Here is a 27,397-nt window from a genome sequence, read left to right as displayed (position 1 = left end):
AGCCACACATGTACATGTACATGCACGTCACTATATAAGTGCAATAATGTTGGACGCGACATTTAACACCATTTCACCTCACCTCAGCTCACCTTATACTGCTACCGACCTATAGGTCACATAATCATAATGACTTCTCTAATGTTGTCAGTAATAACAACCTTCATCAGTTATTCAAATATGCCCCAAACATCGTGAACAGCCCCCTTTAAATAGGGATGACAACTTTAAAATCAGTATGGATGCTGTAGAAGCATATGATAGGCAATGGGCAACATGGAACCTGTTAAATGTATTTCATAGTGCGTGATATTGTTGACATAAACCCATTTTGTCCCAGCCAGCCGTAGTATGGCTGCCCGTCATGCAAAGTTTGTATTTGTTCCTTCTGGCAACGTCTCAAATAACATAACCATCATGTGTAAGCATCACTACATTGTTTTGTCAAAGACCTTGGCATAAGTAATATACCGAATAATGTCACATGTTAACTAAGGAGGAAATCTGCCAAAACCAAGCATTAGTACCATCAACTAATAACTTGACTCTAACTTGACCTGTCCATTCCTCTTTCCTGCTGGAATCCAAAGCTCCACAAAAATCCATACAACGAGAGATATATTGCTGGGTCCAGCACATGTACCACCAAATCCGTGTCTCAAGGATTAGCCATAATCCTCAATACAACTATATACATTCTCAAAAATTCAAGTGATTTGCATAACATTTTGTATTTTCAGGAAAGAACAAAGTTCAAGTTTGTCAAAACTTTTTTCAATTTTGTACACCACTATGATCTGATAATGCGTTCAATAACCATCAAAATCCAATTCCCTCCCACTTATTTACCCACCTGAAGTAGAACTATAGGAGACCAGTGAGATCGCATCATATATTACATATGTAGGTCCATTAGTGTAGTCGTTTCATGACAGATATCGAGTCAATTATGAACTTTGCGATAAAAGCATGAAACTTGGCACAGTATTGGCCACCATAGAGGAATCGAATTCTAGTATCTCGCATGAACATGACCCACAGCCCAAATATATCATGAACAGTTTAGAATGTATTTACCCAACACTATATCCGAAAAAAGCAAATAACTTCATCATAATAGAAAAAATAACTTGATTTAGGTGATCTAAAGTGTGAAAAAATGAAAACAAAATGCCTTTCCGTAGGTGAATAAAATTGACATGATGTTCATGGCGAATCGTTTGGTTGGCAAAGTGATGTAACAACTAAATGCAACACAACAGTAACACCTTGATCTGCACTCAAACTTTCAACTACATCTTAGAAGCTATTGACATGTTTTAGAAGCTTGTGGTAGCGTAGTCCACAAAGGTTCATATCCATGTGCTACTGATATTATCCATCCTCTCTCATCCTCTCTGTTTCGGCCTCCAGACTTCATCCTCAACAGAGATCTGTTTGAAATGCAGCTCTTTTGATATGTTGGTAGAAAGAAGCTGATGTAGGAGGAATGGGATCAATTGTTCTAACCTTCTTAGTGTAGAATTCTTTTCGTGCCTCATCAACTGTCGTATAAAAGTGGCCCAATCATACATAACATGGGCGGATACAGCTTTTTTTAAAAGGGGGGGGGGGGGTACACAATTAAGATCTATTTATTGTCTTTGTTGGTAATTTATACAGAAATAAAGTTTTTTTCGAAATAAAAAGGGAGGGTGCGCACCCCCACCCCCCGCACCCCCTCTGTATCCGTCCATGCAGAAGACCACAAAACGCTGACACATTGCACCATGTCCTTCACATCCTGGCTCATACATCACTAATAATATTACAAACCTCTGTTACTTCATCATACGCATTCCCTGCTTCCCACGCTGTTTTTCCCCGTTTCCCGTAAAGAAAGATGTCTGTTCACAGCTTGTAATTGCAAGGAAAGCTGGAAGTGAACAGGCTTTCTCCTGGATTACGAAAAGGAAATGGACAGCAAAATATCTAGATTGTTTGCCTATTCCAAAAGCTATCAAGGTGAGGCACATTTCTATGGGGAAAGGGACACAGATTTTGTTTGTTTGTTGCTTAACACCACACTCAGCAATATTCAAGCTATATGACGACGGTCTGTTAATAATCGAATCTGGACCAGATAATCCAGTGATTGACATTCTCAGCATCGATCCGCACAAAAAGGTGTATACGAAGAGGCATGTCAAACAGTTAGATGCAATGTTGCAGCTGTCTACTTACCTGAATTTACTCCTATCCTTCTGGAGGGTTCACTGCCGTCCTCTATCCAACAGTCACAGTAGAAGTAGTAGGTGCCTTCCCCGTCCTCAGTGATCTTCACCTGCAGTTACATTGTTAGACTTTATTTGGGATTCTGAACACAATACAATATTGCCCAAAACGATGTAAAACCAAATTAACTCACTGTTACGTATTTTGAACGTCTACTGGTATGGTTACAAGTTCACTGTCGATAGATCACCAATATAAACCATGAATTTGAAAGTCATTGTGAACAATTGTGAAATGAACACCGTAAGTAATTATTAATTATCCATCCTGTATCCTAGCATTTATTCACCTGGTGAAGGAATAAGCATAATGTGTTCCTCATAATGAAGAATTTTTACATCCATAAATTTTCTCACTAATGTCACTTCTGGAGGCCATTCAAAGACTTGAAGTCACATGACTGCATTGTAACCCAGTGATGTCATCGATCGAATATTGATGCATTTTAGAAATGCAGGTATATCCATGCGAACGTATTTGTCAATTTAAGAATTATGACACTGAAAAATATATATTATGATGTCAGAGAGATTAACGATTTACCCATATTAAAATGAGGTAAATATTATTAATCAGATATTTGTACAAAACTCTTGACAGGTTCTGTTTATTGCTATATTGTAAAGTATGACCAGCATGAAATGAAAACGATAATGGAACAAATGTGAGGGTACAGACCTTATCCAGTTGCCATCCAGCTCCAAACCCAGCATCATTGTGACCAATTCTTCAAGAATTCAAACAATGTGATATTTTTATTACAATATTCATATTATCCGATCGCTGCATTGAAAAGGGCTTCACTACATCCCTTTTGGAGAACAAAAACTGGAAAAACTATCCTTCCAGTTTTAAGATTAATCTTATTTTATTAAACGCCATGGATGCAAGAAAAATATCGAAAAGTAGGTAGCAGATATGGAATTACAATACATGCTACAACTCCATACATGTTTATCTTGGAAAGTTTCTCCCTTCATAAATACTCACATTTGTTAAAGGCTCATTATGGAGCTTCAAGACGACCCTATTGTATTCAATCTGATAGTTAATGCTATGTCACATTAGAAGGACACATTTATAAAACGGCTCATGTACTTTGTAAGGCACATATCTCACCGAACAGTGATTTCTGACGTTTGGTTTCCAATCGGATTAGACATTATAAGAAAGCAACAGCATTGACCACCTTCCTGGTAGAATTGGTAAGCCTGTGCAGACACAGGAACTCGTGATTGAGGACACGATATTCTTCGCATGATTCGTAAATGACACCAAGACACTCCATTGATGTTACGTCTGTGACAACCTGGTGGCACAGAGTATCACATTAATAATTGATCTAAGCAATGACTCACGTTATTGCATTTATAATGCCAATGTCTCCAACAGAGAGATATGTCGTGTCCCAGTCATACTTTTCGTAACTGCCTTGCAGACCTTTCCTTGGAGATTTACTTGTCCTGCCATGTATGTAGATGAACATGTCTGCGTCTGTTCCGGCAGTTAAAGAACCCCCTGTGTGGACCTCTACCTTCAGGTCTGTTAAGTACAATGTGAACTCTTGAACATAAGTTTTTTTGATACACTACTCATTTGAATACACGGTTTATGTTCACTGAGATTAATACACACAATTTAATCCGAAGTATGCTCATAATGAAAATTATCACAAGGGTAGTTAATGAATTCATGAATGATAATTAAAAATAGTTGAGATGTGCAATAATAGATTTAGATAACATTGCGTGTCACTTGTATCAGTGTACACAGCGCAATATGTGAAGAGTCACCGCTTATCAAAACAAATTGAGGATCACATAATATATTCATGATATTATGTTATAATATAGAATGAGAAAATATTTGAATTTTTTTGTCATACCGTATGCCAGGTTGTGAATACCTGAAGCATGCAAATCGATACGGGAGACACGTCATGAAAGTCTCAATATGTCAGTATTGAGGGGTCAAACAGAACTGTGTTTACACAGGATCACTATGTCAATACTGAGGGAATCCACCTCATACTCGGCACACTGTTGAGCAATGCTGTCATCAGACGTCTGTGGAATAACTTGCCACTCTGCCTGAAGGAATTGGGGAAAATTCTTGAATAGTATCTCGTTGACTACGATTGTCTCTCATTCGACTGCACAACTCGTCCCATGCATGCTCAATAGGTGCCAAATCAGGCGACTATGCAGGCGACACCATTCAATGAATGTCATATTGGTTGAAAAGGTCGTTCACGAGCCTCACACGATGTGGTCTAGCATTGTAATCTTGCGGGATCAAAACCGCTCCAGTTTGGTGAAGACTGGGAACAACAACAGCGTGTAAATTCTCGTTCTGTACTCCATACCAGTCAAATGTCCTTGGACGACGTCAAGAGGAGTTGATGTCAGTAAAACTCTCTCTAGATCCTCATACCATTGTCAAGCCAGGCTGCATTCGAAATATTTCCAAAGGTCACAATATGGCAATTGTACAATCGACTCTGCTTTTTAGAAACAAGGCATTCCATAGGTTTTTTAAACTCGATGTCAGTGGTGATTTTGTTAATGGTTCTGTACTGCTGGACAGAGATGAACGTCAACCAAGCTAAGTGCAATATCAAATCGGCCCACACTCAAGGGGAGAATATCTGAACGACCACTGCATCGGGTTAATGTGGCACGATCAATTTTACCGTCTTCACCATGCTTGTGGCTTTGACGCAGAGGTCCATCCATGGTACGACCCAGAATATGTAATGTGGAAAATGATCAATACACAATTCTTTGAAATAGGCCCATTTACAGATTCAGACCTATCCAAACCTAATCTTGTGCTTTTTGAGAAATCCAATGAAATCATTTATATCATTGAATTTTCTGTCCCTTTTGACAGAAATGTGATTTGCAAGATTCAGGAAAAACATGGCAAATGTCACGCTTGAATCTAAAGTATAAAGTTGTCCAACTCCCTATTGTTCTCGGAGCCCAAACTGTTGAACGACATTGGGAGAGTACCCAGGTTTGCTACCAGGAGTACAGTCCTCCTGACAATCTGTGTAATGCAGAGGGCTGCAGTGTTGGGGAGTCTTCACATTCTTTGAAACGTTCTGGGTGGGTTCGCTTCCTGGAAGAATTAACAATCATTGTCTGGACTGCATGTAGAGGGTGCCCTGAGCTGATGATGGATCATCCAAGCCCTCTTTGTTGCACTTACAATTTTATCTGTACATAATACTAAAAATAATAACAATAATGTGTCATACTTCTGTAGGCGTTACGGCGAGTGCGTCTCAGACTCTGTCCAAGGTAGGCAGTTGGCTCGCTGCATGGAAGTTCCAGTCGGTGATGAATGTGAGAGCTGTTAACCTCAACTCTGTTTGGAGACCAAACACAAGGGGAGCCATCATACTGCAATCAAACGATATATATATATATATATATATATATATATATACATATATATATATATATATATATATGTGTGTGTGTGTGTGTGTGTGTGTGTGTGTGTGTGTGTGTGTGTGTGTGTGTGTGTTGGATAATTATTAATAGAATATATTATTTGGATCAAATTATCAGATGTAATTACTGTATATTGTGTCCAATTAGCACCTGTATCGCTGATGAGAATTTCATAGATTATTTGGAAAAAAAGTGACTAAACTCTCTCCACAATCAGTAGAAATCTCTGCCAAAAGCAAAGTCGACCGTACGATTCTGACTATATCATGAGATATTTGCCTTTAGAAACTTTTGATACAAATTGTACAGATATTATTTAGGTTTAGAAATTTTGTAAATGCGTTCTCCCAAGAAACATATCGGATGGCTTTCTAACGGATTTTTTTATAACGCTTATTCCAAGACACCAAAGTGATTGCTGTCGAACATAATATTTCCCAAGACACTGTTGACTTTCGTTCTGTAGGTGCCATTTCTTTTCTTTGTCTTCATTGTCACAGCACGATTATTTCGATTATTTCGACACCTTAGCTTTGGTTCCATTTTAATCAAATGTACGCTTGGAAGAGTCGATGAATCTTAAGAGTGATATTTGTTCACAGGGGTGATATTTTCATTGACAGAAACCACCAGAACTGCAAAACGAATCATTGACAATCAAGAAACAATGAAACATAAAACGTACATGCCAGAGAATAACCGTCTAAACGTCTCAATTATCCGTTCAAACAGATTCCATTTGGTGCAAAGTGCAAAACAAAGGTAAAAAGTGTTTATTAACATTTGGGAGGGTTTTTTTATGAAAAAATCAGTGGCCACACTTATGCTTAATAACGGTGAGGTAGGATGCGCTCACCTTTTGCGAACACGTAGTATAGCCACATGCATCTGCTGTGTAGCCCTAAACATAAAATGGCCTATTTCTTGTGATTGTGGAAGGGGTGATTGTCCCTTTATTTTGATAATCAAATCAGATAATTTTGAAATTTGGTGTTCAACAATTGGATTTCCTTTTATGCTTAAATATGCAGACTGGGAAGAAGGGGAGCACAATCGAGGCCCAGGGGAATGCCAACTTTCACACAGGTGTCATCTGCAAGGAAGTCCAGCATTTAACATATTAACATAAACTGGTGTCACCACTGATTGGAATGGAATGGACATGTTTTCAAGTGTTTGTTTTTTTAATTTGCATTTTAGTAGACTCAAATGGAAATATTTGTGTTGATGCCTGATCTTTGCTGACTGACGCTTTTCAACAATTTGTGTTGTCTCAAACATAAATCAATCTACAAACAGTACATTGATGTCATAGGTGACATTTTTCGTTCCACGTGACAGGTCTTCCAAACGTTTTCTGATGTATATTTTAGCTGTAAAGTTAGGCGTAAAACCAGATTCAGTAATCAGAATAGGAAATCTTTGCAAATTGTTAGCTTGGGTTTGAAAGAGCTAAGTGTTACTGAATCTCTTTTTGAGATGTTAGCAAATATTTTTGTTTTGTTTTTAAAACAGTTAGTGCCTTCAAAAATAATGCATTTAGAGTTAAGACCGCGTGTGTCTTTGTGTGTGTGCATGCGTGCGTGCTAGCGTGTGTGTGCTTGTATGCATGTGTGTCTGTGTAAGAAAATCACCCAAGTGACAGACCCTTATTTTTACACATTTAAAATTGAAAAGGGAAATAGTCTTGTCACTATTAACACAGACCTTAAACGATAGGACAATCTTGTGAGGCAACCAAATATTGTTATAAACAGTAATATTCCACGTGACCAATATTTGTTTAGGTTAGGTTTTAATTAATTTTGAACAGTCCTCATTCGGTTTAGATTCAGCTCAGAAGATTTCATCGTTGAGATGGGTATACACAAGTAAACTTAAAGAGTAAACAGAGTTTGAAAAATCGGGTGATGTAAAGACAAGTACCATTTGTAGCTTGTTTGTCCATGTATGTTGATAGCAGAAAAGAAGCTTGCTCCGCCAATATATAAATTATATGTACTTATGACCAGTGACTGTAGTGTAAGACATATCTCTTTGTAAATGTTTCAAGCCATGAATGTTTAGGATATCGATGTCATCTTGATGTATGTGTCAAATGTAACCCATCTTATGATCCCTCTTCACTTGTCCACGAAACTATTTTTCAAATCCAAGTGACAATTAGATTATGGTATAACTTTTCCTCTCGAACTACATGTACTGAAGAATGTTATTGAACCATTCATTCAAACGGTTATATGAACTAGACATTGTGACGGATGCTAGATTTTAGCAAACACTTATAAACCTTTAAAAGCCATACATACCTCGATGAGGACGTGTGTCGGTCTGCCTACACTTCTCCCGCAGTAGTAGAAGGTCTCCCTGGCCTCCTTCACACTGAACGCAGCCTTTGTTCCTATCTTGACAGGGGTTCTCTTTGATGTTCCTGTCTCGCCATATAACGTGATGAACACCGGCTGTGTGAACCAATAGACACCTCATGATATGCAACATTTTAAGCAAATTACTTGAACAACCTCTTTCAGGAAAATGTTCTGTAATATCAACATTTGTTCCAGCCTATACCCATCTCCCGTGATACAGAATAGCCTGCAGGATACACCCCTAGCCAAGCACTGAATAATATAAGAATCAACTCCGTTGCCTATTCCACATGTCCTGGGTCAGTTATTAAACAAAACTCAAGTGGCACATAATCATCGTCCTCTATGAAACAATTATTCTGAACGCTCATGTTTGTGGTTAACATCTCTTCAACAATCCCGTGCGTAAGTATTAGAAAATATCACAAGTAGAGATAATATGTCAACAACATCTGTCAGTGTTGAAGTAGGATCGCAACTCACGTGACACACAGGGCTAGCGTCCAGGAGCGGGAGGGCTGCGTACACGATGTCAATTCTGACGACGTCGAATCCTGCAGCTGCAGATCGTGTGAGTGTGGTGTTGGTCTGAAAACTGATATATTCTGCCTCCGCATCTGACTTTAACGCCAGCACCTGAGCAAACATTACATACAAATGGCCTTATATTTAATAATGTAAATGATATTTATTCGGTCTGCTCGTTGTACTGACTAACAAGCATGATTTGTCAAGCAGCTTCCTTCTGAATGTATAGGATCTTCAATACACACACTATATGTTAAGATACATAAGATATATTTTTGAAACACCATTTAAACAACAGCTAAAATCTCATTTTTCATTTCATGTTACCTATAAAATGTCATGCATACCTGTGAGCCAGTGAGAGTCTCCCCGTCTCTAGAACACACAAATGCAGAGTTGCTTTGGGCTGGAAGTAATCAGACACATCTTCACGAAGTCATCTATCTGGTATTTACACACATGTTCAAGAAGTCATCTATCATTCATGCAAATAAATAAAAGTAGAAAAACACGTATAGTGAATAGTGACTCCGACTATATCATAAGTGTTATGTGGCAGTGGAAAGTTTTGTAAGCTAACTGCTGCGATTTTCAGTGGCAACTGAAACGGTCGCAACATATCGAATGCTGTAACGGACAGAGTTAACAACAAGTGTGATTGAGGGAGATACCGAACATTGGCTGCTGCCAAACATGATCGTCCTGACTGTTCACGACATGTTTGGGGATGAGACAATTTCTTGAAGGCTAGCTTTACCTATAGGATCGACACTAGGGTGAATGAGGAGATTAACTGGAGTGTCCAGCAAAAGCTTCATGCCCATCGCCCATGGCTTTTACTCTTGGGATGTTGAAGAGTCTCAGATCTGACTGGGCGTAGTGGTCTGCACACCTCAGACTTCGGACTCCCTTATTCATTTTAGATTTCTCTTTGAGCCAACAATCAAGAATGCAGTTTTCAAATCTCTTAGTTTCAGAAGGATGTAAGAAATCAATAGTACTTTGTGTCTCCGCAGTTTCAGAAATATCGGTCAAAGGACTGAACCCTGAGGAATGTTAAACAGTGAATGTTAAGAATTTGGGTGCAGCTTGGTCAACGCAGACACTGCATATATCTATACCCTGTGTAGTTATGTCCGACACGTAGTTTCAAAAGAGGATCTGGTTCGTTTCCGGGCCATAACTCGAAGCCTTTCAACATATTTGAAAGAAATTTGGCATCTGCATTCATCAGCTGAAAAGGTGTCTTTTGCTCTTTTGAACTGTTTTAAAGTGTACATGTACTTTGTTATGTTTTCATGGAAATCCTTTTAAAAGTCTTCAATAACTCTAAGTTTCCGTTTCCGAGCCTTAACTCTCATATTAATTATTTTTGTACACTAAATTATACATTTGCAATGACCACATGCTAAACTATTGCCTTTTCACATTTTCAATTTTCAATTTTTGTACTTTCCATGGAAACACAAACTATCATCCAAACTGCTATTACAAGTTCAATAGTGTTTTTGTCATAAAGAGTTAACATGGCATCAACTGTAATGCTGCTTCATTAATGCATTAATCAGAATGTTTATTGACTATTTTGCTTTTATTGTTTTAGGATTTGCAAATACATTTGAAATAACAACTTGAACTCATAAACTGTGAAGGGAGGGAGGGTGAAAATAGGTGTTTTTATTAGTCATATTCTAAACATATTCTAGTTGTGAATGCTTTTGCTTTGAGTATGCGTGAACCATTATATCTGAGTTCAGTCAACATTTATTAAAAACTGTCACTTCGTGAATGTACTACTATAGTGACGTTTGGGTGTAGATACTTATAGCGTTATCAAGCATGCCTGAATAATATGAGCGAGTGAGTGAGTTAAGATTTAACGTCAACATTTAGCAATATTTCAGCCATATCGTGACGATACCAATGTATACAACAATAATAAAGACATTTTGACCACATAAAAACTTGTCAACTACTGAAATAGATCTAGTGCCTTCAGCCATTTTGCTTTAAGATATTATTTAATATGAGGTAAAAAAAATATTCCAAACATTTTTGCTTCCTTAACATCTTTAATTGAAGTGCCCGCCAGATGTAAGACAGGATCACAACGTGACTTATATTTTCGACAGAAATGAATGCAATTTTTTCTATTTTAAAAAATTAACCAATTATCTTCTGACTAATCGTTGATTTTTCTCAGACAAAGTTGCAACTGTGTCTCAATCGTGTTCATATTTTTACCTCAACAGGACACAATAAAATCATCAACAAATAATAACCCATCAACTGAATCAGTTACAACCTTAGATAATTTCTATACTGAACAACGTCACTGATAATATGGTACCTTGTGGGGCACCTTGATCTTGATCATAAATATCTGACAAGGTAGAACCCACACGAACCTGGAGATGCAACTGTAGCTGTATCATGTGTTTGCCCTGAAGCAGTGTGCAGTCCATGTAGGGAGAAAAGTTAATAGTTCACCATTGTCAATATTAAAATGAAATATATTTTTTTCTTGTTGTCCTTTAGATTTCGATGTATAATTTAATGAGGAAGAATGGTCACCTAAAGATTCTCCGAGTTTATTTGCTATGTCAAATGTGCACTACTGCCTAGAAGTTCATTCCCCTAACACGCGTTGAGAACACGTGTAACACGCATGTGACACGGGTGTGCAACGGGTGTGCAGCGTGCACACGTGTGTGCCATGCGTGTAACACGGGACCGGGATCCAGTTGAAGTTAACAAATTTATCAAATGAATAGTGAGTTCAAACAAAACAGTGAGATGTGAAATTTGAGTTAATGAGCGGCCATTGAGCTGTGTTCACCAGACCATAAATACAAGGTCGGCCCGTCTTAATTAGTGTTCGGTTGCTAGACTTTTATGGCATGAACCATTCCACTAGGGTCCAGTCTAGCCATTGTGGCTAGCCGACAGTAGAACAGTAGTGAATTTAGATGCGAATTTATTGCGAGGGGAACGATTGTCGCGGGTTGGTAAATGTTCGCCATTAATAAAATGATTGTTTGTGAATTGCGAACATATTCATTTTGCCCACATGAGTATTTCCACTTGATTGCAAATATAACGTTTTTTGTTCGCCAAATTTATGCTTTAGACAGTACAATTATGATATAGCCGTCACCACTACTAATGTTTCATTATTTCACGTAGGAATATTTCCCATTTCCCCACACCCCAATTTCTGTTTTGTATTTTGAAAGAATAAATAAAAGAAAGTTTTGTGTGGGACACTTTTATACTAATTATAAGAGGATGTTGGAAATGAATATGAACAGCCATGCTGTCTGACTGTTGATAGAATTTGAGATCTTCACAATCACCGGGTGTGACCATGTAGACAGAATCACGTTAGGGTTTGTGACTTTTACATTTGCCCAATGACCATAGTGAGTATTGCTGGGGATACCAAACGTAACTGTTTATGATTAGCGGTTGTAAGTACCTATACCACGTAGATATCTTTAGGATTTTAATCCTTCTTTGAGAGGCATTTAGAAGTTGGAGTACTCCGTTAGGATAAGATTTATGGGTGACTTTAATCCTTTCTTTCTCTGTAGGTAATCCTTTCACGTTGATTGGAGGAAGTCACTCAACCAGGTCATGACAGGTCGTGAGTTTACTCACTAACTACTGTGAGCGTTTTTGGCATGACATCTTTTCCTGTATAAACATAGTAACGATGCTCACTCACTCACTGTGAATCTTCTGCAGTTTGCTGGCAAAGTGGGGATAAACCTCAGTGTCAAAGACGATCAAACTTAGTTCGAATTCTTGTTTATCTGTGACAACTGGTGACATTTTCATAAAATTGGCAAGTGATGATGAATTTTAATATTAATATTATTATAGTTTATGAAATTGTTAATAAAACTTTCATAAAATTATGCTTCACTCTCACGAAAAATATATTGTCTGTGAGTAAATTTATATGTCACGTTACATCGGCATTTGTCAGTGATATTGCGAAGAAATAATTACCAGATTTTGGGACTACATGAAACATGGCTGGTTTTACATTTCCGATACAGGTGCTTGACTGACTGAGTAGTTCATGATCAATTAGATATGTATAAATCAGTCAAGTTTGCAACAATAGATGAATAAGTTGATACATTTGGACCGCAGTTACCGATTTACAACTTAAGACATAGAGACAGGGAGGAGATCTATAACCAAACCTATGATCCTGTTGAGACAGTTGACAGTTAGAACGTTGGATTAAATGACAGTAACTAATTTGAACATTCCCCAGTAATATCATAAAATACATCATAACTCATGACAGTCCGAGAGACAGCTTCCAGCCATATACTACTAGTATTGAAGGGACAATCGCTTTTGACAGTTTAAAAATGAACTCACCTTAAGGTGCTTGGCAAGTCAAAACTGACCTCCCTGAATATGTTTTTTTAGGTTTGACAGCAACTATGCTTGTGGATTTCAGGGATAGACATGATTAGTAAGCTAGATGTTATTACAATAAGCAAAAATGTCTTAAAAGTCAACAGTTTCTTTAATAGTACAAAAAGTGTGTTATAAATCTACCAAAGTTTTCTTTTATTGAACATGATATTTGCACTATATTGCTGTAAGCTGTAAATAATCTAGCCTGCTCCCCATGTACGTAACTTACATATATTATGATGACCAGAACAGCAAATAAAGTTCTGGTAGGTAGGTACCTCGGAGATTTAACGTGCGCTTTCCGACTTAAGCGTATCTCCCACACGGCGAAGGACTTATACTATTGGGGTAAAAAAGCGTAATGAATAAAAACAAGTGCATAAGAGGATATCACATTGAAGATGCAATTCACTTTTTCTATAACTGTCAAAAAATACGATAATATCAGAAACAATGTGTATTTCTACACACATGGGTATGGTCTAAAAATGATATTACATGGCAGTAGTTCTACAAACATGACTCTTCTTAAATCAGTTCACGACATCACTCTCAAAAGCAAAAGGTTTGAGTAGCTTAATTTTATGCATGTAGTAAAGGAAAACTGCATTACCTTATTTCACAGACACCACTTGCTTCAGTGTATTGGCTTTTGTTTTGTGCATTTTGTATGTTTATGTTCATCACTCTCTTATATATATCCAGCTGTTAAGTTGTTACCTGGAGAGGTATTTACATAAGCAAGTTTTGCTTGTTTACCGATCCAGATTTCTTTTGAAATAAAAATACGTTTAAGCCAACACAGCTAACCCTAAAACACATGATTGTAAACTTTTCAAAAAGGGGCACTAATCTCTGGCTTCTTCTCGGGTGTCGGACTCAAACTCATTTATTCTTAGAATAACATGACATACAATTATTTACAATTTTTATTTTGTTCAATTTAACAAAAATAATAAAAATAGGATACGTGGATACTAATACAATTTACCAATTGCATTGTACACATTGTTAAGGAATTTAGATTGGCCTTTTAGATCTCTGACACTGTTAGTGGTCATAATTTTCTTAAATGTTTGGAAACTTAAGATATTGCTTATTTAAGAGTTCATATCGCCTTTGGTGAAAAGCTTCACATCGGAATAAATAATGCAATTCATCTCCCACAGCGATAGAATCACAGAGTGGAAACTGGCTGTCTTCCCTGGTAATGTTCAGCCATCGACCAGTTTCAACTGGTAATCCTTGGTTAGAAGTTCTGACTTTTAGTATTGGGAGAAATATTGATTTTGAGAGCAGTAGATATTTCTCAAATGAAGGTTGATTCTTCAGGTAATACGACCTTTGGATTTCCACTTGGGCTTACTAGCTGCCGTGAGTCAATTTGCTCGTTAACGCAACCGAGCGTGACAAGAGACTGGGCTACCAGTCTGCAAGGACAGCTAAATAAACTTACGCATTTTTGAAAACTGATTGGTTACCCGTGATCTATGAAGATTTCGACATAGGGCGCATGGTAATTAATTTCTTCAGCCTAAACAAACAGACAAATAACGGCGAAAGCTCATCGGATATCGTTATTTGGAAATACCCCTGATGGGTACAGTTTGATAATAAAAAAGTATCCCTGAGTGAAAGCATTTGCATATTTCGGATTGCGTGGATGATACAATTAATACTCCCTTGTTGTCTTCCACATTTTCTGGTATAACCCTACACATGTGTATTTGTTGTATTTCACTTGCTGCTCAGTTAATGAATTTATAACATGTATACTTAGTTGTAGGTTCCAATTTGGTCTTTCTTGTACCTGGGGTAATTATTCAATCTAAATCCTGGTTTGAAGTGAGGTGGAATGTGAGTTAAGTGATATGCACGTGGCAGCCCAGCAAGAGATGTATGATCAGTTGCTTTACTTTTTTTTGTAAATCAACGGATCATTCCCAGACATCAAAGGATCAACAGGAAATACGTTGATTGATTAATTACTGTTATCTTGCACAGTGGATATGTCAAAAGTAAGTGTTTACATGTGAAGGTAGGTTTACTAAACCTAGGGAATACACTCATATCATGGCGTGAAGTACAGATGTAAAAACAACATACTTTGTTCAAAGGGTAACCGATAATACACTGACTGGTTGTTCATTGTTATCTAACTCAATGGATGTTTTTAAGAACCGTGGACATTATAAAAATAGTTGTCACGTGGGCTTTCTCAGCTGACTTGGCACCTATGTGGAACAATTGAAACAAACTAAGTGATCAGTTAAGAAACAAACACGGGTTATAATATCCGATATATTTAAATAACGTTTAAAAACGATATTTTTAAATATTTTAATATATTTCATATATATTCCAAATATTGTTTCCAAATAATTATTATTAAAGTATTTGATTCTCACAGAGACATTTTACATCGAATAAGTATTTTTGTACAGCTGCAAACGCAATGGATACTGTTCCTTTATGTTGATATTCCCGGAATAATACATTATAACATTGGTAGGTTGTAATAATGATATTTGCATTTTGTCTTCATTCATTCGCTGCAGCTTTCAACAGAATCATTCTTGTCCTTTCTGTTTGGTTGGGAAGTTTTTCGATGCGTGATAGACGTTGTTTTCACAAGTATTTTCTTTTTTTTAAGCGTGTATATGTTACAGTCAATGTGTAAAATATGATTCACTCAGGCAATTGATTAAATATCTAAATATTTCAGTCATTTTACAAATTGACTGAATAATCTGTCAATTTATTTAACTGACTGACTAAAAATGATAAAAACAATCAAAAGAGCTTAAACACATCACAATATATTAATTATGCTAAGAAAAGAAGCCAAACAATACAGAATTGTACTTGGTGATGATATTAAACATAAACAAATATTTGGAATTCGTTATCATATTAATAAAGATGGACATATTTTTCAGTTAATTTGTAAAATAACTGAATATATAGGCGTTTAATAAATTTCCTTAGTGAAATCTGTTTACATTTTGAGTGTAAACATATACACACGGTAAAATAAGCAATGTTCAGATGAAATAATACTTTGTGTTGCAAGTCAAAATAGTGTACACGAAGATCGCACAATTACCAAGCAAGTGACTTATCAAAACTGCATCACCATTACCGATGCTTCCCCCAAATATACCTACATTTCCAAAACTGTATTTCATTTTTGTTGATCAATGTGACCATACGTCCTTCTACTATCAATAAAAATGCGCTTACGAATAGCCAGCACAGGTCGCGAAAAAGTTTCTGCTTTATCATCCCGGTACTCACTGGGAAAATACAGTAATGCACAGGCAACAACTACTCCCGCGGAATTGCTTTAGATCAGTGCTCCTTTGTACGTTGAAATACTATATATTGTGAATGCCAAAATGATGTATCAAGGATCAAGTAGAAGATACATTGACAGTAGCGCTGGGAGTTTATTCAACAGACCCGTGAAAATAACACTGCTGTATCTTATTATTTATTTTAGATGAGGCAGTCAAAGCTTACTTCTCCAGGCGGCCATTATCGAACGGCCAGCTAAAACACAACCCCGCGCTTACGTCTACAGGTTTCTTCCTGTAGTACGGTAATTAGTATTCTCTCCCTCAAGTGTATCCTCAATGATATAACCCACCCTCATTAATTACATGCTGCTCTTTTCCAGCCTCACGGCTATGGAGCTGAGATAAACTGTCCAAGTCATCATTAAGTAATTAGGGTCCAATAAAAACAATGCGCCACCAAACCTCATACATATTATCACTGAAAGTCGTACTACAGACGGTTAATGTCAAATCACAATAAAAGCATTTCAATGGCAATAACATGTTCCAGGACCATGTATTCTCTTAACACCATCGGATTTAGAAGCAATGGTCGTATAAAACAAGAGAGATCTATTTAATCACATAAGTATTCATGTTATTCCCACAAAATCACATAAAGAAAGGAGACATTAGCAAATACATGTGTATTATCATTTTTCGTCAGGATAACAATTTTTTCTCTCCTTGTTACCACCTCCAGGTTCAGCTTAACACGGGTCCTCCTTTGGTCAAAAGTTTGTTCCCCCTCTAATGAGTGTGTCACGCGTTGCACACGGGTATCACACGCGTGGCGGACGGGTTCCACACCAGTGACCAACCCGTTGCACACTGGTTGCGTAACGCGTTGCCGATGCGTGTAAGGGGAATGAACTTCTAGGCAGTAGTGTATCTGTTAGTAATGTGTCACTTTCCTTAAGATGATGAACAATAAAACTTCAACCTTTTCCTTAAATCTTTTGTACCATATTCCAAACTTTGGACATGTGAGTTTTTGGATTAATTTAAGATACATAGGTTTGCCAAGATTTGCTTATTTGCTTAAAAATGTGATTGGCTTTAGCATTTCATTGCTTGAATTCGTTTAAATTATGAACTGTGGATCGTTTGCGGAAATACCTTTCAGCCTTCTTCCAACTTTTCTACCATGGATTCAGTATATGTGGATTTGTAGAGGATTTAGGAATACATTCATCATCTATTTTTTTTAATTCATCAGAAAATAATTGAATAGGGTGAGTAGTATTAATTAATCTAGTACTCAATGCGCTTTTGCATACCGTTTCAACCAAAGACCAGTTGACCATCGTAAAATTAAATCTTGATGAAGGCGAGCTTCAGCTGGATAAACTGGTGAAAGTATTTTTGGAAAGCAATCACTACCACACAGGTCATCATAAACCGACCGTTCAAATTCATTGAACAAACTGGAATCTGTAAGTGAATCAAGCGAAGAGTATGTACCAGGTGTAGGGTGTAAGTAAATAAGTGAATCAGCATTAAAAATGTATAAATCATTATTTGAGAAAAAACTCCCAAACGACCCTCCCCTTATTGTTTGTGTGTCTGCCATCCCTGAGCGGGCTGTGGACGATTAAATCACCCACGATCATGCGTGGTCTAGGTAAATCGGATTGTTTCAGATTTAAGGAAGGTGGAACATACTAAGAGCACAGTGTAAAAAGCCACGTGTAACAGCTTGCAGGTTGACATTTAGTGAGACAGGGCCAGAACAGTTCTTACACTTTCTGATATCATTGTTACAGTGGTCTGTGACATGAAATGTTTCACAACAATGCGCACATGTGATTTTGTATTTGCAGGGATTTATCCCATGGTCAAATTGTTGACATTTAAAACATCTCAATGGGTTTGGGATAGCCTGCTTTATGCAGCCATTTTTAACAGATATGGAAGGAGTTTTGTCGCTTCATTTACTGATTTGGGTACTGCGCTGGGAGAATAAAATGAAAACGGGTATGCTCTTCCTGGGATTTTTTCAGTACCTTGACGCCTGGTAAATCTTTCCACAAATGTAAGCCCTTGAACTTTCATTTCAGAAATATAACCTAGCTCTGTCATATCTTCAAAGATTCAATCACGATCTCACGATGATGCCTCTGCTAGTGTTGAATGTTATGTGAGGAGATACATTTCCAGATACTCCAACAAGTTCATCTATTGACAACTAGTTTGTTGTTTTTTTAGAACATTCAATAGCATTCAATAAGTACTGATCCAATTCTCAGTTTCAAGCAACTGCAAAAGCGTTCAATTTAAACAGGGTCTTGTCAAGTGTTTCAATCAATAACAGCTTGAATTGGACACCTAACTCGACGGACATGTTTTGAACCTCCTTCTGTTAGGGGTTATGTAATCACTACAACGACGAAACCTGAACAAAGCATGATGAATACTACAGCGTTTCTGTGAAAGTGGACGACAATAATTGTGAACTTCTGGAGATTCATGGATGTATTGTCCTGTAGACAGGTTTGACGCAACATCATGGAGAACGGACAAATCACCGACCCACTTGACTGTGACATCCTGCGAGAACTTGATGAACTACTTGGTGTGTATGACAGACAAACATGTCAACAAAAACTATGTGTTGCGTACAAAAATGACGAGGGCCTAGTAAGTGATATTAAACTATCAATATACAATGTTACGAAAGACGAATGTGGAGATTTTCCTGACGGGATACTCATCAAACGAGTAAAGCGATCTGGACAATTGAAAACTTTTCTAGAAAAGTATGCTTCTAATGTGTACCTGCTGTAAAGATACATAGATGGATCCGTGCCACAACATGTGATACAGAGTGAAGTCATGAGTAAACAGAAAACTCGTCAGACGATTATACTGACATAGAAAGCTCAGACAATAGTCTGAAAAATGACACTGTTCGCTAAATTGATGTGTTTTCATGAAGATATATGTGGAAAGTTCATGGATGTAAATGAGAACATAGATTTCAAGTCTAAATATGAGAGTGACATGCGGGATATAATAATGGCATTTGAACAAAAGAATGATGAAAAATCAAAAATAATATACTTCAGTGAAGTCCAGAAGCTCAAGTGTAATGCAGACAAAATGAAATCTGAAATCATTACATTGAAAAGTGAAATCCAGAAGAAGGATGTTGACATTAAGGACATGAAAGACACCCTCAACACAATCATAAATGGGATACATTAAACAACCTGTGCAATTTTGTGGCAAGATTGACTGTATCAGAGACCATATATCGGTATATGGTCTCTGACTGTATGAATACCAGAAACAAGCTGCTCTATTCAGAGGCAGTTAACAACCCAAGCTATGGCGAGACCCTGCCTACAGTATGGCCCAACTCAAGGTCAGTCACTGCTGAAGGAAACTCCAGTCCAGGCTATGACGTAACACACCATGCTGTATAAAACAGCACAGTATCGTTGGCAGTTTGGCAGGGTATAGGTTTTAACAGGGAATGTATATATGTCTTATATATTCCCTGAGTTAAATAAGTTAAATATATGTAGATAAATATTCACATCGTTGCCCAAATCAAATTATAACAGCAGCTGGGCTATTATTACTATGGCCAACAGCACGGAGTCATATGCAGGTCAGTGGCTCCTAATTTGTGCCAGAGAATGGCCGGCTGGCCACTGAAGCTTGACATTGTGGATGAGGTGCGGGATACTGCAAGCTGACCAGAGAGGTATCGTATTCGATACGTGGCAGCTGGTCAGTGATTTAACGAGATAAAACTAGAATACTTTCGGTTAGTGGGGACTTGACCCTCGGAGAGCGGCTAGGCAGGTTGGCTCTCTGACGCCTCTGATATGCTGCCTGGCCACGTCTGTCCCATTACCACAATGAGGATTATACAGACGCTGTAATTATTATATCACAAATAAAGTGTTGTGGACCCACAGATGAACTCCTGTGTTTGAAAGACAGATATCCCAAACCTAACAGCCCGGGATAACAGTCCCAACCTGCGCTGATATCCATACACCACCAAGCCCAGAGGACAGCTTACTCCTTTTGGATGATAGCCAACCCCACGAGCACGTGCCCAACACGACGAAACATGCTGAAAGCAGGAGAGACAAGCCAACTTCAACCCAAGACAATATATCTAGCCAACCTAAGGAACATCAACATTTAATATCTGTGTGGTTTGATAATCAGTGGAGACTATCTTTCACAGGTGTAGCCAAATACTAGAACAGGAGACTCGTGATGTCATATGTGAGAGCAGACGAATCATTTGACATCGTGAAAGACGCTATCGTTGACTACGCCAAAGAACGTGGTGTGACCATTACAAATATAATTCTCCTATGACACTGGGAAGGCTTGAACCCAACCTATACCGCCATCTGTATTGCAGTTCCTGTATAGTGTGCCAAGATAATATTGGACAACACATTCTGGCCCGAGAACGTGAACTGTAGAGAATGGGTTCCCCGTAACACATGGTACTCTAATGATAAACAAGGCGAGCGTGAGTATTAACTGTGATGCCTCATTCTGCTACTCTGGACATCACTGATTACACTGATGACCCTACTTAACTTAGCTACATGGAACATTCGTTTTATCAAACATGGAACGACTGAGTTGTGCAATACATTCGACATATGTGACGTCGTGCTTGTTACAGAGAACTGGCTAGACAGGGAAAATTTACATTTTCAGGAAACATTTCACGACAACTTTAATGTGTATTCGAAATACCTCTCGTATCACTTGCATTTGTTTCAAACAAAACGGTGGCGCCCAGTCGAGACGATCTGATCGATAATCAAGATCTATATTGTGATAAAACGAGTCTTACATCGCGAAGTGCATCAAATCACGTGAGCACCTAGATTAAAAACATGAAAAGATTTAGAAAATATCTATTTACAACGAGTTGGCGGTGCACATGCTTTACAAATCCTGCAGTCGACCGAAATCTGCGTGACAATACGAACCGGATTTCGATGCGCGATTTTGATTGGACTATGCACAGACTCGTTAGCCCAGCCAAAATCTAACTCCATAATGCCAGCCTAGTTCGGCAAGGGTGGAAACTGGACTTTAATAGTCAGTTAACTCACTTGCCTCGGGAAGATGCCTTCTAGGAGACTTTAATACTGATATCAGTCATGATATTAGTATGAAACCCAGGGCTAGGTGACTATTACGGCTGCTTAGCGAACGTCACCTTTATTCGGTGGTTCCACTTGATGAGTACTTTCCATCGTAAATGTAACAAATTAAAAACATTAATTGACTACGTCTTTATAGATATTGATTCACTTAGCAGTCTTGGATATGTCATAGACACTAGCATTCCACATAACATCTCAGATCACCTACCAATACTTGTTTGTATTCTTCTTCATGTACATATTGGGAACTATCATGGAGAGAACTTAAACTGGAAATTGACCTAATGCTATATCGATATGAAACTGAAAATTACTTCTGTGGCACTCAGTAGTATTCCATCCACACGCTTTAAACCCTGTCTCAAACCTTACTGGAGGAAAGATGGTCTTAATAATCTACATAAAGAAATGCGAAAGTATCGCCGTCAATGGGTTACTAATGGTAAAGCTAGAGGTTACATCCCATTAGAAAGACATTCCATTAGTGAGACACCCATTGTATGACAGTGGAGTAGTGGGATTAATTAAACAAACACAGCCAGTCTACCCACTTAACAATGGTCACAGCCCATGATTAGCGGATTAATGAATAAGAGTAGGCCATTCATTCTGTTTGAATATTCTCAGGAAATAAATGAGTTAGGACCTGTAGGAGCTTACTCAAAAAGTTGAGATGCATGTTTTGTTAAACTTTACTTATTACACATATAAATCCCCCCTAGTCTGTTAACAATTCTGGTATGGCACGATGGGGTAATACAAAAACTTTAAAAAATAGGACTCAAAGGTCAGATAATAAACTACATCCAGGACTTCCTAAACAATCGTAAAATAACCGCGGCTATAGACCAAACTCTATCGGACCAATGTCCCCTAGAAAATGGCACTCCACAGGGCAGTATCCTCAGCCCCACCCTCTTCAATATAATGATAAACGATCTATTCGAGGGCCTATCCCCTAAAGTAAACACATCAAAAATTCGCGGATGATGGAGCCATCTGAATCCGCACTAAAAGCATGAAAATGGCCAAAAATCTACTCCAAAAATCTCTTAATAAAATACAACAATGGGCTGACAAATGGGGCTTCTCCCTTATTTCAGAAAAAAACAACAGGAATAGTATTCAAACATAAAAACATGAAACCCGCCTCCCCAATCCTCCAGCTAAACAATCAAACAATCAAATTTCAAAAACAAACCAAATTCTTAGGACTTATTTTCGATGAACATCTCACCTGGGATGCTCACATCCAAAACCTAACAACTAAATGCAGTAAAGACCTAAACACCCTAAGATGCCTAACTGGCTCTAACTGGGGAGCCTCCAAAGATACTCTCCTTTCTCTATATATATATCCCTAATTAGATCAAAACTAGACTACGGCTGCGCCATATACAACACCCTAAACAACTCTCTATCTAAAAAACTTGACTCAATACAATATCAGGCTCACAAACTCATTACACGCTCCCAACATGGCACCTCCTACACCTCACTTCAGGCCTTAACAGGAGAAATGCCACTAAGTCTACGCAGGGAACAGCTAAGCTTAAATTTCTGGGCCGCGTCCCAATCAAACCCTCTCATCCAAAACTTAATAAACCAAAATATCAGCCCTAAAAACCAAGCTCTAGCTCGTAAACACCCCTTACTTACCCCAATATCCAAAAGAATAACAAACTACCTAAATGAACACCAAATTAAAAATCTTAAACAAAACTGCAAACAATCCAATATCTTCACCCCTAAACTTAAAATACCCAAAATAGACACAACACTAGCTAGCCAAATAAATAAACAAACCGACCCAAACATAGCTAAAACTACCACACTAGCATACATACACAAAAATTGGCCAAATTGGTGTCACATTTACACGGACGGATCCTCAGATCCGACCTCCAAACACACGGGTTTCGGAGTCCATACCACACAACCAACTAAAACCACACAATCCTTCCGACTCCCAAATAACCAATCAATATTCACGGCAGAACTAATGGGCATGGCCTCAGCCCTCCATAATCAAGAATCCAAAAACCACAAAAAAATCCTAAAACTTACCGACACCCTAAGTGGACTGCAAGCCCTCCAAAACAAAAATACCAAAAAACCGACCTAAATTAATAAATCAAATACTTAAAAGCTCCAACGACCTAACTAAGGCAGGCAAACAAATAACCTTCTTTTGGATACCCGCCCACGTAGGAATATACGGTAATGAAAACGCTGATAAAGCAGCTAAACTATCCCTCAAAATCCCAGAAATAAGCTTAAACTTACCCATCTCAAAATCAGAAATTAAAAGTGTAAACAAACAAAAAATCACAAAAAATGGCATAACCTATATCTAAACTCAAATAGCCAAATCAAAAAAGTGCTCAGCAAACCACTAACCAAACCAAAAATCACTAAACTCCAAACAGGACACACCAACCTAAATAACCATCTAAAAAAATTAAACAAACACACTACAGGTAACTGCCCACACTGCAAACAACTAGAAACCCTAGAACACGCACTCATCCACTGCACACACTACCTCACACATCGAACCGCATTACAAACCACCCTCAATCTAAACAAGGCTCTCACTCTAGAAGCAATACTAAACCCACAAAATAAACTAGAAAACTTCATGGCCTTAGGCGTACTCTTAATCAAAACGGAACTAATAAAACGCGTCTAAAAACATAATAACCTACCAAATCAAAATCACATAAACAAACAAACATCCACCATACCCAGCTCCCTTAGTTCTCCTCCCCAACCCCATCGGCATCTATTCCAAATCTCAAAATTCTCAAATTATATATGAGCAACCCCTAAAGCCCCCTCTTCGGTTGCACAGGCCACCTTCGCCCCTTTTGGAAACACATTAAATGGCCTGGCCGGGCCCGTGTGCGAAATACGCATCAGTCGGAAAGCGCACGTTAAATCTCCAAAGTAAGTAAGTAAGTAAGTAAGTTAACAATTCATGGCAGGTTTGCCACAGGTTGAGTTCATTAGCAGTCAAAGAGGTACTCTCCAGGTCCTCTTTCAGGGATATCTCCACTACAAGAACAAAGTAAGACAAACTGGTACTCATTGACGATGTACCGTTAAGACATGCATTGGCAAATGTACAACAGTTGGAAATTTTGTTAGAAATTTCACGGTACACAACCACCCACCAGAATACAACAGCAGAATCCAGTTCCTTGGCAGCTTAAGGAAGAGAGCAAGAGAAGAACCAACCACTCCTATGCCAGCCCTCTACAACGCCGAGGTCTTGAGACATGATCCGGAGGCTGCAGCTATATTTCCCTCCTTCAGCTCAGTCGGCGTGTTTGGGGGTGTTTCTTCCATTGGATCCGACGAGCTGCTGCCTTGCCTCTGCTGCCTCTTCAACAGGTTCAGGATGCATGGATTGACTCCATGAACCAGTCTCCCGATGTACCGAATGCTGACGAATTCAACGACTACATAGTCACAAACTGGGTGGATTATGAAGCCAGATTCCCTCTTTTGCTGTGGAACCATCACCAGACATTCGGCCCAAGGACCAACAACAACCTGGAGGGTTTCCACAGCTTCACTGAATCATCATCATCCTAATCTCTACAGGTTCATCGAGATCATCAAGAAGATTGAGAAATCTGAGAAGACCAAGCTATCTCAGTTAGACCTAGGTGCAGCTCCACCAGCAAGAAAGCGTGTGTACAAGGAGATTGACAATCGAATATGTTAAAACAATGGATTTAAGGGATGGATGAATTAAAATGTTGAATGAAATAATGTAAAAGAGGGTATCAAGCATCTTGAGTCATTTCTTTTGTCTATAATAAGACAAGTCCATTTTCATGATAAGGGTTAATTACCTGATTATCATGTGCAACCAGGTATGACATTGTTGTTTTAAGGTGTCTCACAACTGGGCTGTCTTACTAATGGGAGGAGACCAAGCTAGAGACAAAAACGATGCCGCCTGTGCAAGATATAAAGAAAGTAAACGTCTCTTCCGTGAGAAACATCGCCATGCAAAACACCAGGTATCTAAAGATAGAATTAATGAAATCTACGGGGCTGCAGAAGTAGATGTCAAAGAATTTTACAAAATGACAAAACGTTACAAAAGCTACAAAGGTAATACTGAAAAGCTTGTCTATGGCACTCAAACTTATTATGGGGGAAAGGATATTTGCAATCTGTTTGGACTTTACTTTGATACACTAGCTACTCCATACCCTGATGTAAAATGTGACTATGCACATGCTCAGAATGTTAAAGAGCGAGTTACTAATATTGAAACAATAGAGGATATAGATGACGACACCATGTCGCCATTGCATTGTCCATTCACTAAAGATGAAATCCATTGTGAAGTAAAACGACTTAAAGTTCGAAAGTCGCCTGGTCCTGACGGCATTGTTAAAGAGCATATAAAGAAGGCTGGTAGATTTCTGCTGTAACATATTGATATACTATTCAATGCCATTATTAACTTTGAATACATTCCAAAATCATTTTCTATAGGTAAAATTCTTCCTATACACAAAGGCCATGGTAAACCAAAATATGACCCTGCCAATTATAGAGGAATAACAATGACGCCTGTATTAAGCAAACTTTTTGAAAGACTTCTTCTCAACAGAATAGAGTCGTCGGTAGATAATAACATGGAATTTACCCATCCTTTGCAATTTGAACTTAGACGTCACTGTGGTGCTGAAACGGCTGTACTTACAATAACAGAAAATATTGCATATTACAATGAAAGGATGTCGCCTGTATACTGTGCATTCTTAGATAACGAAAAAGCATTTAATCGGGTATGGCTTGATGGATTATTTATTTAACTGTATGATATAGGCACAATGGGTAAACCTTTGAGAATATTAAGGCTCTCCTACAGCTCCATCAAATCATTTGTATGTTTTGAAGGATTTAAGTCGGATGCATTCCCCGTGAATCAAGGATTAGGTTAAGGTAGAGTAATGTCCGCCTGGCCTTTCACGCTATTTATTGATGACCTTCTATATGAACTTGGAAACTCTGGCTTAATTCTGCCATAGGGTAAATGCCCTGGGATTCTTCTTGCTGACGACACTACTTTATTTTTTGAGTATCTCAAATAAAGGCCTGTAAAATCTTCCTGATGTCGTTCAAAACTATGCTCATATGTGACAGCTAAAATATACTGTAAGCAAGAGTGCAGCTCAAACAATAAGGTTCAAACCACTAATGTATCAACTGCCGATATGCATGTTCCACAAAGGAAACATATTACAGATAAATCATCACTTGAACGTACAAAATTGGCATGTGAACAGTTACGTGTACTCATCAACCCTAACCATAATAATGGGTTGCATTTTGGTGGTCTGAAGACTATATCTGCAGCACGTACAGGAGAGGGTAATCTTATCATCGTATGGGGTAATCTTCCTCTCAAAGAGTATGCAATGCTTGATGTTGTACAACGTCAGTTCTGTAAAAAGGTTCAGGGACTACACATGCGCACTCCCAGTATTGTTGTATTGGATGCTGTCGGCATCATGCCACTACAGTATTACATAGATAAAAGAGCACTCTACTTCTTAGGAAAGCTATGTAATGCAAAGTATAACTGTGTTTATAAAGTAATGTTTCTAGTTCGCCTGGGTGAATTTATGTGTACAGATAGTTTTCCTTGCAATATATGGAGTAGAAAATATCCGATATATATATTATGCTACAACTTGTACAAAAGTATAGCCTAATTGATATACTTGTTAACTATGGCAATAATTGTCATATAATAATAAGAAATGCTGTCAATGCTGGAAACTAGCCTTGGAGAAGTATGA

General features: G+C 38.1%; 1 protein-coding gene across 1 annotated transcript in view; it reads right to left on the bottom strand.

Annotated features, from left to right (window-relative positions):
- The window catches only part of LOC139443883 (uncharacterized), a gene marked incomplete at its 3' end in the record, with an annotated part of 77,630 nt that extends 68,080 nt beyond the window's left edge, over positions 1 to 9,550 (bottom strand). The window contains exons 1-6 of the mRNA XM_071224772.1: positions 9,427 to 9,550; positions 8,980 to 9,038; positions 8,588 to 8,740; positions 8,045 to 8,197; positions 4,251 to 4,364; positions 2,224 to 2,323 (exon numbers count right to left, since the gene is read on the bottom strand). Coding sequence (XP_071080873.1) covers positions 2,224 to 2,323; positions 4,251 to 4,364; positions 8,045 to 8,197; positions 8,588 to 8,740; positions 8,980 to 9,038; positions 9,427 to 9,550 — 703 coding nt within the window. The remainder of the gene's footprint in view (positions 1 to 2,223; positions 2,324 to 4,250; positions 4,365 to 8,044; positions 8,198 to 8,587; positions 8,741 to 8,979; positions 9,039 to 9,426) is intronic.
- Positions 9,551 to 27,397: the final 17,847 nt, after the last annotated feature.

Source organism: Haliotis cracherodii, unplaced genomic scaffold (assembly GCF_022045235.1).
Source record: "Haliotis cracherodii isolate W230 unplaced genomic scaffold, xgHalCrac1.p SCAF_5, whole genome shotgun sequence".
Taxonomy (NCBI): domain Eukaryota; kingdom Metazoa; phylum Mollusca; class Gastropoda; order Lepetellida; family Haliotidae; genus Haliotis; species Haliotis cracherodii.
This window is presented reverse-complemented; position numbering and strand designations above follow the sequence as displayed.